The sequence below is a fragment of the Girardinichthys multiradiatus genome, chromosome 23, assembly GCF_021462225.1.
Source record: "Girardinichthys multiradiatus isolate DD_20200921_A chromosome 23, DD_fGirMul_XY1, whole genome shotgun sequence".
Lineage (NCBI taxonomy): Eukaryota > Metazoa > Chordata > Actinopteri > Cyprinodontiformes > Goodeidae > Girardinichthys > Girardinichthys multiradiatus.
In genome coordinates, this window is record NC_061815.1 from 30,575,296 (window position 1) to 30,589,199 (window position 13,904).

At 44.2% G+C, this 13,904-nt stretch overlaps 1 protein-coding gene across 2 annotated transcripts in view; it reads left to right on the forward strand.

Moving 5' to 3' along the window:
* The first annotated feature begins 8,291 nt into the window (after positions 1 to 8,291).
* ccdc88b (coiled-coil domain containing 88B) overlaps positions 8,292 to 13,904 on the forward strand; it is a 76,659-nt gene continuing 71,046 nt past the window's right edge. For both annotated transcript variants that reach the window (XM_047352636.1, XM_047352635.1), the window contains exons 1-2: positions 8,292 to 8,490; positions 10,921 to 11,069. In XM_047352636.1, coding sequence (XP_047208592.1) covers positions 8,431 to 8,490; positions 10,921 to 11,069 — 209 coding nt within the window. In that variant the 5' untranslated portion in view covers positions 8,292 to 8,430. The remainder of the gene's footprint in view (positions 8,491 to 10,920; positions 11,070 to 13,904) is intronic.

The following is a 13,904-nucleotide window of genomic DNA, read 5'->3' on the forward strand; positions in this document are numbered from 1 at the left end:
TTTGTAGTGTCTGCTTCCTTTTGTGAATGTGAAACAATTTAGATGTTATGGGTTATCTCAGTTCAGCAAGCAGAGGTGGATTAAGTGTGGGTGTGTTTGTGTGGTTATAATGTATGTGTGAGCGTGATGGCCTATATGAAGCTGTCATCGCTTCTATTCTGGCAGCCCTGAAACAATCTGATAATCCCAGCGTGGTTAATCCCAGAACTGCTGCATAAACAGTAACCAGCAACCACTCCGGCAGCACGCAGGAAGGCACACCTTTTTGGTTGAGAGTATCAACCAAAAACATCAGACTTGACAATGAAACTCTGAAGCTCAGCTAGAGTCTTCATACTGATTACCACACCCCCCGCCCCCCATGACCCATACATACACGAAGTTACAAACCATGGGAATATGCTAACTGCAATATCCTGTCCTTGCAAGCATCTGTTTGCTCAGTTCCTGCCTAATGGACTCACATTCTGCTTAGTTAACCCAAAGTTAATACTAGGTCCCTGCAGCTTAATTGCAAAAGAACAAATGTCACACAGGCATTTTCCCATTTCCTGTTTGTTGCATCTAAGCTTAACTTCTACTGATTACCACATCTTCTAAGAATATCTTAAGGATAAAGGGTAAACAAACATAGGTAATTATAAAAAAGTTTCTACATAAGATAACATTAAAGAATATATTTAAGCTGTCGCTTTGAATGCCTTTATGATTGTTAAAATGCCTCAATATGACTTTATTAGTATTTAGCAATAAATAAGATAAGAAGTAAGAAATTTTTGCGGGAAATTCAGAGTGAGGCCCTGGTGGGCGATAAAAAACTACAAACAGAAAAGGTTTGTGTGCTTTGTGACCTGAATGACAAAAACTGAGGGACTAAATAATTCTGAATCGAAGATGGTTGTTGCTCTTCTGCCTCACCCAGTAATTTCAGTATTATGAAAATGTTTATAGTTAAGAAGGAGTTGACTCATTTATACTAACATAATCTCCCTGCTGCTAACAGGTTTTTGTAAGACAAAATAACTAAATCTGATCAGCACAAATCATCATTAACTTAGAGAGTATATAAAAAGACAGATTTTAAGTTGAATAGACAACATTTAATCATTATATTTGCACTTAACAATGGTTGTTCTTGTCTCTGTGAGTGTAGCGTGGCCAATAATCAGTCAGCTTCTAAGCAACTGAAGAGAAATTAAGCTCAACACTCCATCATTTTAGAATAATAGAATAAAAAAAGGAGGATCTGATGGAAGACAAAGAAATCCAAAAGATCATTTATAACACCCTTCCCTTACGAAGGTGTCTTGAAAGCCCTAATATAAAATACCCTTTAACTGCTGCAGCATAGTCTCACACTGAAAAATGTAGAAAATTTAATTAAAGGAAAGTTCGTTCGTTCGTCGTCTTCCGCTTATCCAGGACCGGGTCGCGGGGGCAGCAGACTCAGCAGAGATGCCCAGACGTCCCTCTCTCCAGACACCTCCTCCAGTTCCTCCAGGGGGAGCCCAAGGCGTTCCCAGGCCAGCCGAGAGACATAGTCCCTCCAGCGTGTCCTGGGCCGTCCCCTGGGCCTCCTCCCGGTGGGACGTGCCTGGAACACCTCCCGAGGAAGGCGTCCAGGAGGCATCCGGTATAGATGCCCGAGCCACCTCAACTGGCTCCTGTCGATGTGGAGGAGCAGCGGCTCTACTCCGAGCCCCTCCCGGATGGCCGAGCTCCTCACCCTATCTCTAAGGGAGTGCCCGGCAACCTACGGAGGAAGCTCATTTCAGCCGCTTGTATCCGGGATCTCGTTCTTTCGGTCATGACCCAAAGTTCATGGCCATAGGTGAGGGTAGGAACGTAGACCAACCAGTAAATTGAGAGCTTTGCTTTTTTGCACAGCGCCCCCATTACTGTGGCAGCCGCACCGATCCGTCTGTCGATCTCCCGCTCCATTCTTCCCTCACTCGTGAACAAGACCCCGAGATACTTAAACTCCTCCACTTGAGGCAGGAACTCCCCTCCGACCTGAAGAGGACAAGCCACCCTTTTCCGGTCGAGTACCATGGCCTCGGACTTGGAGGAGCTGATCCTCATCCCAGCCGCTTCACACTCAGCTGCGAACCGCCACAGCCCATGCTGTAGGTCTTGGCTAGAAGGGGCCAGCAGGACCACGTCATCCGCACAAAGAAGAGACGAAATCCACTGGTCCCCAAACCAGACCCCCTCCGGCCCTTGGCTGCGTCTAGAAATCCTGTCCATAAAAGTTATGAACAGGACCGGCGACAAAGGGCAGCCCTGCCGGAGTCCAACATGCACTGGGAACAGGTCTGACTTAGTGCCGGCAATGCGGACCAAACTCCTGCTCCGCTCGTACAGGGACCAGATGGCCCCTAATAAAGGGCCCCCGATTCCATACTCCTGGAGCACCCCCCACAGGGCATCACGAGGGACACAGTCGAATGCCTTCTCCAGGTCCACAAAACACATGTGAACCGGTTGGGCAAACTCCCATGAACCCTCGAGCACCCTGTAGAGGGTATAGAGCTGGTCCAGTGTTCCACGGCTGGGACGAAAACCACACTGTTCCTCCTGAAGCCGAGGTTCGACTATCGGTCGGACTCTCCTCTCCAATACCCTGGCGTAGGCCTTACCAGGGAGGCTGAGGAGTGTGATCCCCCTGTAGTTGGAACACACCCTCCGGTCCCCCTTCTTATAAAGGGGGACCACCACCCCAGTCTGCCAGTCCAGAGGCCCATTCCCTGTCCGACACGCAATGTTGAAGAGGCGTGTCAACCATGACAGCCCTACAACATCCAGAGACTTGAGGTACTCAGGGCGGATCTCATCCACCCCCAAAGCCTTGCCACCCCGGGGTTTTTAACCTCCTCGGTGACTTCAGCCTGGGTGATGAAAGAGTCCAACCCCGAGTCCCCAGCCTCTGTTTCCACCACGGAATGCGTGATGGCAGGATTGAGGAGATCCTCGAAGTACTCCTTCCACCGCCCGATAATGTCCTCAGTCGAGGTCAGCAGTCTCCTGCCCCCATTATAAACAGTGTTGGCAAAGCACTGCTTCCCCCTCCTGAGGCGCCGGAAGGTTTGCCAGAATCGCTTCGAGGCCAACCGGTAGTCCTTCTCCATTGCCTCACCGAACTCTTCCCAGGCCCGAGTTTTTGCCTCTGCCACAGCCCGGGCTGCAGCACGCTTGGCCTCACAGTACCCGTCAGCCGCCTCAGGAGTCCCACAAGCCAACCACAGCCGATAGGACTCCTTCTTCAGCTTAACAGCATCCCTTACTGCCAGTGTCCACCACCGGGTTCTGGGATTGCTGCCATGACAGGCACCGCAGACCTCACGGCCGCAGCTACGGGCAGCAGCATCAACAATAGATGCGGAGAACATGGTCCACTCGGACTCTATGTCTCCAACATCCCCCGGGATCTGGTCGAAGCTCTCCCGGAGGTGGGAGTTGAATACATCCCTGGCCGAGGGCTCCGCCAGGCGTTCCCAGCAGACCCTCACTATGCGCTTGGGCCTGCCAAGTCTGTCTGGCTTTCTCCTCCTCCAGCGGATCCAACTCACCAGGTGGTGATCAGTGGACAGCTCAGCCCCTCTCTTCACCCGAGTGTCCAAAACATGCGGCCGAAGGTCTGATGATACGACAACAAATTCGATCATCGACCTCCTGCCTAGGGTGTCCTGGTGCCAAGTGCACGGATGGACACCCTTATGTTTGAACATGGTGTTCGTTATGGACAATCCGTGACTAGCACAGAAGTCCAATAACTAAACACCACTCGGATTCAGATCGGGGAGGCCATTCCTCCCGATCACGCCTCTCCAGGTGTCACTGTCGTTCCCCACGTGGGCGTTGAAGTCCCCCAGCAGAATAATGGAGTCCCCGGGAGGGGCACTATCCAGCATACCCGACAGGGACGCCAAGAAGGCCTGGTACTCTGCACTACCACTCGGCCCGTAGGCTGAAATGATAGTCAGAGACCTCTCCCCAACCCGAAGGCGCAGGGATACAACCCTCTCATCCACTGGGGTAAACCCCAACACGAGACGGCTGAGCTGGGGGGCAACAAGCAAACCCACACCGGCCCGCCGCCTCTCCCCGTGGGCCACTCCAGAGTAGAAGAGAGTCCAACCCCTCTCAAGGAGATGGGTTCCAGAGCCCACGCTGTGCGTGGAGGCGAGCCCGACTATTTCTAGTCGATATCTCTCGACCTCCCGCACAAGCTCAGGCTCCTTCCCCCCCAGCAAGGTGACATTCCACGTCCCTAGAGCCAGCCTAAGCATCCGGGGATCGGGCCGCTGAGGTCTCCACCTTCGTCCGCCACCCAATCCTCTTTGCACCGGTCCCTCACGGTTCCCCCTGCAGGTGGTGGGCCCACTGGGGGATGGCCTCGCGTCTCTCGTCCGGGCTTGGCCCGGCCGGGTCCCGCGAGGAGCAACCCTGTCACCAGGCGCTCTCCGACGAGTCCCGACCCCAGGCCTGGCTCCAGGGTGGGACCCCGGCTCCGCCGTACCAGGCGACGTCACGTGCCTCGATATTTTTTTCTTCATGAGGGGTTCTTGAACCATTTTTTGTCTGACACATCACCTAGAGCCTGTTTGCCATGGGAGACCCTACCAGGGGCATTTAGGCCCCAGACAACATAGCCTCTAGGATCATTTGAGCACTCAAACCCCTCCACCACGTTAAGGTGACGGTTCAAGGAGGGGCTTCTAAGCAACTGAAGAGAAATTAAGCTCAACACTCCATCATTTTAGAATAATAGAATAAAAAAAGGAGGATCTGATGGAAGACAAAGAAATCCAAAATATCATTTATAACACCCTTCCCTTACGAAGGTGTCTTGAAAGCCCTAATATAAAATACCCTTTAACTGCTGCAGCATATTCATAGTCTCACACTGAAAATGTAGAAAATTTAATTAAAGGAAAGTTTTTTTTACAAAATCACAGAAAATAAATTTAACTGAACCCTATGGTATGTTTTTAAGTGGATCCCTGTGCAGAGAAACTTCTTATTAGTAATCATTTTCCTGCTTGCCTGGGGCATAAATATTAAGTGACACAGTCAAAAATCTTTTCATGAAATGGGAAAAACAAGAAAACATACTGTTCAAGTAAGGGAAGCATTTTTAGATTGTCATAGGTAAACGCTTAAAACAACCAGAACTTCAAGCAAACAAGACTAGAACTCTGGTATCGTTCCACCAAGCGCAGTGAGGACAGGAGGTAAAAACAAGTCTCAGTAGCTATTTTTTTTCAGTGTGAGATTATGTAACTGCAATAAAAGATTGTGTTTTTAAGAATTTTTACAAATTGCCAAAGTATAGCTAAATGGAAACAAGACAAAATGCTGGTAACAGGGCAATGTAGCACATCAAAAGGCTGTGAATTAAAATAACTGACCCCAGAACTACTTATTCACCTATATTTTCAAACCCACAGCAAAAATAAGAAAAAGAAGCCAAGCAAATTACAATTAAAACCAAAGTAAAGTGCACATTTTACTTTCTAAGAAAGCTTAGATCCATTAGGCCGAATTTAGAAAGCAAGATGCTGAAGATCTGACATGTGCCATTCACTGTGCTGTGGTGTGCTGGAAGGAGCAGATTTCTTAATGATTCTTATGGTATCATCAACATCAATGTCCTAAAATATCTATCTATCTATCTATCTATCTATCTATCTATCTATCTATCTATCTATCTATCTATCTATCTATCTATCTATCTATCTATCTATCTATCTATCTATCTATCTATCTATCTATCTATCTATCTATCTATCTATCTATCTATCTATCTATCTATCTATCTATCTATCTATCTATCTATCTATCTATCTATCTATCTATCTATCTATCTATCTATCTATCTATCTATCTATCTATCTATCTATCTATCTATCTATCTATCTATCTATCTATCTATCTATCTATCTATCTATCTATCTATCTATCTATCTATCTATCTATCTACAAGTCCTTCTCAAAATATTAGCATATTGTGATAAAGTTCATTATTTTCCATAATGTCATGATGAAAATTTAACATTCATATATTTTAGATTCATTGCACACTAACTGAAATATTTCAGGTCTTTTATTGTCTTAATACAGATGATTTTGGCATACAGCTCATGAAAACCCAAAATTCCTATCTCACAAAATTAGCATATCATTAAAAGGGTCTCTAAACGAGCTATGAACTTAATCATCTGAATCAACGAGTTAACTCTAAACACCTGCAAAAGATTCCTGAGGCCTTTAAAACTCCCAGCCTGGTTCATCACTCAAAACCCCAATCATGGGTAAGACTGCCGACCTGACTGCTGTCCAGAAGGCCACTATTGACACCTTCAAGCAAGAGGGTAAGACACAGAAAGAAATTTCTGAACGAATAGGCTGTTCCCAGAGTGCTGTATCAAGGCACCTCAGTGGGAAGTCTGTGGGAAGGAAAAAGTGTGGCAGAAAACGCTGCACAACGAGAAGAGGTGACCGGACCCTGAGGAAGATTGTGGAGAAGGGCCGATTCCAGACCTTGGGGGACCTGCGGAAGCAGTGGACTGAGTCTGGAGTAGAAACATCCAGAGCCACCGTGCACAGGCGTGTGCAGGAAATGGGCTACAGGTGCCGCATTCCCCAGGTCAAGCCACTTTTGAACCAGAAACAGCGGCAGAAGCGCCTGACCTGGGCTACAGAGAAGCAGCACTGGACTGTTGCTCAGTGGTCCAAAGTACTTTTTTCGGATGAAAGCAAATTCTGCATGTCATTCGGAAATCAAGGTGCCAGAGTCTGGAGGAAGACTGGGGAGAAGGAAATGCCAAAATGCCAGAAGTCCAGTGTCAAGTACCCACAGTCAGTGATGGTCTGGGGTGCCGTGTCAGCTGCTGGTGTTGGTCCACTGTGTTTTATCAAGGGCAGGGTCAATGCAGCTAGCTATCAGGAGATTTCAGAGCACTTCATGCTTCCATCTGCTGAAAAGCTTTATGGAGATGAAGATTTCATTTTTCAGCACGACCTGGCACCTGCTCACAGTGCCAAAACCACTGGTAAATGGTTTACTGACCATGGTATCACTGTGCTCAATTGGCCTGCCAACTCTCCTGACCTGAACCCCATAGAGAATCTGTGGGATATTGTGAAGAGAACGTTGAGAGACTCAAGACCCAACACTCTGGATGAGCTAAAGCCCGCTATCGAAGCATCCTGGGCCTCCATAAGACCTCAGCAGTGCCACAGGCTGATTGCCTCCATGCCACGCCGCATTGAAGCAGAGAAGGACCTGTATCTATCTATCTATCTATCTATCTATCTATCTATCTATCTATCTATCTATCTATCTATCTATCTATCTATCTATCTATCTATCTATCTATCTATCTATCTATCTATCTATCTATCTATCTATCTATCTATCTATCTATCTATCTATCTATCTATCTATCTATCTATCTATCTATCTATCTATCTATCTATCTATCTATCTATCTATCTATCTATCTATCTATCTATCTATCTATCTATCTATCTATCTATCTATCTATCTATCTATCTATCTATCTATCTATCTATCTATCTATCTATCTATCTATCTATCTATCTATCTATCTATCTATCTATCTATCTATCTATCTATCTATCTATCTATCTATCTATCTATCTATCAATAATCTGTTTGTTCATCTTTGCAAGTACATTTATGAGAGTGTAACGCGCTTTTCACTCGTTTTGACAGAAAAAAAAACGGAAAACAGCACCATGGTGGAGGAATATTTCTTCGAATGATTTTGTCACGGAAACAATGATGTATAAGTCATTAATCTCAAACAGGAAAGCCTGTAATTACCTTCCCAACCAGCAGAGTTCAGGGTTGCACAGTGCTAGATTTATACCTAAGCTTATTGTGCTGAAAATAGTCCTTTTGAACTTTGAGGTGACGAATAAATGTTGTCACGTTGTTTTCAACAACATGAGATCACATAAACAATGGGGATAATAAACAAACATCATTTTTAAAAGTGGGGTATACCGTTAGAAACATTTACATCAAGACACACATTAATTTCCAATGTATCAATCGACATTTCTGCTGCTACAGCCTACATTTTTATCATATATTTTTAATTCTGAGATATCTGGATGCTATGAGATGACGTGTGCGTGGTGTGCTGGAAAAAAAAACGCAACATGTGCGTTTTGAGAAATTCCGGTGCGGTTTTGCAATGAAACTAACTGACACCCTGTCATAGAGGAAGAAAGAAGCGAGGTGGAGGGAGGGGAGGGGAGGGCAGGGCCGCAGAAATGACAGACTGCTTCACCCAGCTCAGGATGGATCATCGCGCTTTTATTCATTACAAACAGAAAAGTTCATGATATTTTGTTATTCGTCTATTTGAGTCCTACTCAGCCCTCGTTAACACAGCAATGGAGTCCGGCCTTAAGGAGATAATAGAGGAATTCATGGGGAGTGCGCTGGCGCAGTGGGTATGTCATTTGTTATTGTCACCTTGAATTAGAGAAATCATCGTAATTTCTACAAGTAGAGGAATATAGGACGATGATGTGGAAAACTACGTAGGGACAAATCCCGTTTTGTTTCCAGTCTGCATCAGACTCCATGTTTAATATTAAAATTTATTAATGTTCAAAATCTTTTAGATCAGTCTCTTCTTCTTACAAATACATATACAAGCGTAACCGGAGTACATTTTAAAGTCCCGACAGTTAACTTGATACTCTGCACAGAGAAGCAAACACTACTTCTCCTTTTGTCAGTTTCCTTTGTCATTTATTGACCAGCGTTTTTTTCTCAGTCTCAACACTTCCGCGTCATGTAGAGCTGTTTTTGAAAATGACACTCTTCACAGGTGCCTTGCAAAAATAATTAGATAGCTTGAACTGTTCTACATTTCCAACCTCAAACTATGTTTTCAATATTTTTTACAAGTAAAAATCTGTTTTACTCGAATACCCCAAAATAAAATCCAGTTCAGTCCCCATCAGAGGTCACCTGATCAGTAAACAGCTGCCCACCTTACTCTCAGTATCAATGCACCTGTTCTGTGAAGATCTCAGAGGTTTGTTGGAGAACATTAGTGAACAAACAGCTGCATGAGGACCAAGGAACACAGCAGACAGGTCACGGATATAGTTGTGGAGACAGGCCACGTATGGAGAACATTCATCAGGGAAGTAATAAAGAGCCTGTGGCAAGTGTGGAGAAGCTACAGAGATTTGGCATCTCAGGTGGAAACATCTGTTGACAGGACTTCTGTCATTTCTGCCAAATCTGGCATTAAAAGAGTGATGAAGCCATAAGAAGTCCAATTTAGTTTGCAACGCACCATGTGGAGAACATAGCAAACATATGGAACAAGGTGCTCTGGACAGATAAGACCATAACTAACCCCTTTGACCTCCGTAGAAGGTATGGTGGAAAAACACTGCACATCGCTCTGAAAAAATATCACTGTGAAATATGGCAGCATCATGCTGTGAGGACCCTGTTCTTCAGCAGAAAGAGGAAAGATGGATAGGGCTAAAACCTGAGCAATCCTGCAGTGAACGTGTTTCTGACTGCAAGAGACTTAGGACTGGAGTGGAGGTTCAACTCCGAGTAGGACAACAACCACAAACAGACAGACAGAGATTAAATGGATTGGTTTAGATCAGGCGTGTCCAACTTCAGTCCTCCAGGGCTGGTGTCCAGCATGTTTCAGATGTGTCCCTGCTCTAACACATCTGAATCAAATGGCTTTAATTACCTCCTCAGCATGTCATCACGTTGTACAGAGACCTAGTAACAACTCGTCTGTTTGGCTCAGGTTCGTAAAACAAGGGAAAGATCTAAAACATGCTGCGCAGCAGCCCTTGTAAACCGACTTCAGACCCCACTGGTTAATATCGAAACATTTTCATTTGTTAGAATGGTCCAGTCAAAGTCTTGACCTAAATCCAATTGAGAATTTGAGCCAAAAACTGATGTTCCCAGATAACATTCATCCAACCTGACTGAGCTTGAGCTGTTTTGCAAAGAATAGACAGACATTTAGGTCTCTAGATGTACAAAAAGGAGGCTGATATAATTGCTATTGCTTGTGACTTTATCACATACACAAAGAACATTAAACTTTGTGGCTTTAATTTGACAAACTGTAAAGGTTTTTAGGGAAGATACTTTTGGAAGACCTTGTGTATTCATTGTATTCAAGAGAGTGTCATCTCACTGAGATAACATGAGGATTTGCTGCATTATAAGGCTGTCATTGGTATTTTTCTCAAGAAGCCAGTCTCTGGGGACTTCATCCTTCTGGTCTGTGAGAAGTGTTTATGATGAATCACTACACTAAGCAGAACCATTGGGGTTCACTATTGGTTGTTGCACCTCTACAATGAAACACCCATAGATGCCAGCTTCAGATCCTGCCAGAGGTTTAATATTTGCTCAAAGGCTTTTTGCAAGTCCTATAATCACTGACATGAGAGTTTTCACCCTGCTTTTCATATATTGTTGGACATCCACGGCAACCGCTCTGCGGCAGGTCTCTTACCAGCTGAAGTTTGTGACCAACAGTGCATTTTTTTAGGAGGTGCAGATGGGAAAAACCTTCAAAATATTGCAGTTTGTATTGGCACAACTCATCTTAGCAGAAAGAGAGACCTTGGCTGCAGTCCCGGTTGGCTGCTTGTCACTGTGAAGTGCTTCCCAGTGTGAAAGCATGGATCCCACCTGTTCAGACAGGTGCACTGACTCAAGTGGCTTCCTGTGTGAAAATGTTTGGAACTGAACATATCCTTCCTCCGTCCACACTCTTTTTGCTCCTTTTTCTGCAATTTTATTATTGTCTGCCTCTTAGTTCACACTCAAAACTAAACCAGATCTCAAAATATTCTCACAAATTCTCCCTCCTGCAGATTCAGCTGTTTGAGAATATGGTGGAGAACGAAAGCAGTATCCAGCTCTACAACCAGTACATGGAAGTAAACTCATGTTCCCAGAGTGCTCTGGACCGCTACAAGAGGCTGACCAATGGGGTTTTCCTCAATGAGGTCATGAGGATCATGTAAGACTATTATTTTAAGATTACGTCTCTTCATTGCTTTGGTGCCATTCACACAGACTGCAATAAAAGTGACCACAGAGCAGAGAAGTAAATGCTAACTTGGTGTGTGCAATGACAGATTTGAGACAAATGAAAATAGAAGCATGAGGGAATTTAGACATATAAACTCCAGCTACTCCAAGCACCCGCGCAGCATCCCATCTCCCACCACACAGTGCACCGCGAAGGCAAGGCAGCGACCTCAGCTTCCCGGTGTCCGACCTGACACCGAACGTCTGCCAGCTGAGTTCGCCATTGCTAAATGCTTTTTGATGGGGAAATGTCGCGCAGATTCGACCTATGCAGGCTAATGCTAACCAACAAATAGGCAGAAGTTGACACCTGAAGACACAGCCCCTCCTCATTTGCCTAATGAGGCAGAAATGCATACGGAAATGTAACAAGCACATGCATAAATAAATACCATTGAATAAATAAAAATACAAAGGAAAAATAAAACAGACAGAAAATACTAAAATAAAATAAATACATTTTAAATTGAGTCATTAATAAATACAGTAAAAATTGTAATTGATAATAAATAAATTAATTAGGTAATTATTACAAAGGTGTATAAATAAAGAATCTAATTAAATTAGATATATATACATTTATGTCTCATTGAAAAATTACTGCCTACATTTATTTATTTACTGCATTCCTTGTGTATTTAATGCTTGTTTATTCAATGAGCATTTATTTTTTCTATATATATTCTTAATTATGACAGGATTGGTCCTCCATTGGGCTGCATGCTGGTACAGTTGGTAGCACTGTTGCCTTGCAGCAAGAAAGTTCTGAGTTCGATTCCCGGCGGGGGTCTTTCTGCATGGAGTTTGAATGTTCTCCCTGTGGGTTCTCACCGGGTACTCTGGCTTCCTCCCACAGTCCAAAGTCATGCCTGTTAGGTTAATTAGTCTCTCTCAATTGCCCTTAGGGGTATGAATGAGTGTGTGCATGGTTGTTTGTGTGTTGCCCTGCGATGGATTGGCGACTTCTCCAGGGTGTACCTCGCCTCTTGCCCGTAGACTGCTGGAGATAGACACCAGCTCCCCCCGCGACCCACTATGAAAGAAGTGGTATAGAAAATGACTGACAGTTCCTCCATTGAACCATCAAATATTTTCCATTGAACTATTGTGTGCAGACCAAATAAAACCTCTTGATATAACATATAAGTCATCATATCAGTAAAATCTAAATTAGCCCTGTCTCATTTAAAAACAAGGAAACATGTATAAAAGTATTGGTTCAGAGACTTAACAAACTTTTTTGCTATTAGGCAGGTTTTACAAGCATGAACTCCCCATTAATTGATTATTTTCAATAAACCACAGAACTGACCTTGTACTTTAAGAAGCGTGTTATAACGGATTAGTGGTGCTTGTTTGGGCTAGAAGCAAGTCCTGTTAATTTCAATAGTGAAGGAAGCTTTTACATTTTGCATGGAGAAAAATTACAGTTTACACTCTGGAAAGACCGAACCCAGAGAGAAAACAGATGTTTTTAAATTTTTTTAATTTAAGTAGTACGTGCTCCAAGTTACTTTTAGAAAATCCTCAGTTATTAGTTTTTCTTCCTATCACTTGAGACAGGACCAGATGGAAATATGCAACAAAGATTCAAACAAATTGATGCTTTCTGTGTGTGAATGTATTTCTTTCAGTTGAAACATTCAGCTAATCATAGACAAATAGTCTTCGCTTTCAGAAGAGAGCAATATTTAGAAAGTTTAACCTTGCTCTGGCGCAGCGCTGGTGGTGTAGGGGTTAGTGCGCGACCACATATAGAGGCTGTAGTCCTCAAAGTGGCCGTCCCGGATTTGAGTCCTGGACCCAGCGACCTTTGCTGAATGTCTCCGACTCTCTTTGCCCCTCCTTCCTGTCTGCCTACTATCAAAATAAAGGCCTCTAGTGCTGAAGAAATTATTTTAAAAAAACAGAAAACCTTGCTCTGGTGTCCTGAGATACCACAGAGTCAAAAAAGGTCTTCAGGATCATCCCTGCACTCTAAAAGACCTCAGTCTCCTTAGCAGGTAGAGTCTGCTCTGACCCTTCGTGTAAAAAGGACCAGTGTTGTGACTCTAGTGCAGTTTATTGTTCAGGTGAACACCCAGGTACTTAAAAGAGTCCACTATCTCAACGTCAGTTCCCTGGATGTTCACTGATGTGGGTTTGGTGGATCTGTGTCCATGTAAATCCACCACCAGCTCCTTGGTTTTTCCTTATGTTGATCAGGAAGTGGTTCCGCTGGCACCAGTCCACAACGTCCTGTGTCCACTATCCTTTCTCTGAGTGGTCCTCAACAGTGATGAGGCCAACTATGACAGAGTCATCAGAGAACTTATGCATATGGCAGCCAGGGGAGATGATGTACAAGTCTGCAGTGTAGAGGTTGAACTGGAACAGTTCCAGCACAGTTCCCTGCGGACCACCATACTGGAGACCAGTCTGTCAGAGACAAAGCCTTATATCGTCACATACTGTCCTGCACCTGGACCTGTCATAGAAAAAAAAATGTTGACAGGAAAAAAAAGAGTAGGATAAAATATTTAATAATAGTGAGTAAGCACATTTTAAGAGTTTTTGTGTAAATGTGGTTGGGTCAGGAGTTGTGATAAGTAGTAACTAACTTGCCGGCTAAGGACGGCTGTCTGAGGGACATTGGTTTAGTGAATCAGGAAGAGATTCTTATAAATGAGCTGATTTATAATGACTCAAAAGCAAGCCTCCTATAAGAGAAAGTGTCGCCTAATTTAGTCAGGTTAAACTCCAAACTTATAAGCAAATTTTGGTG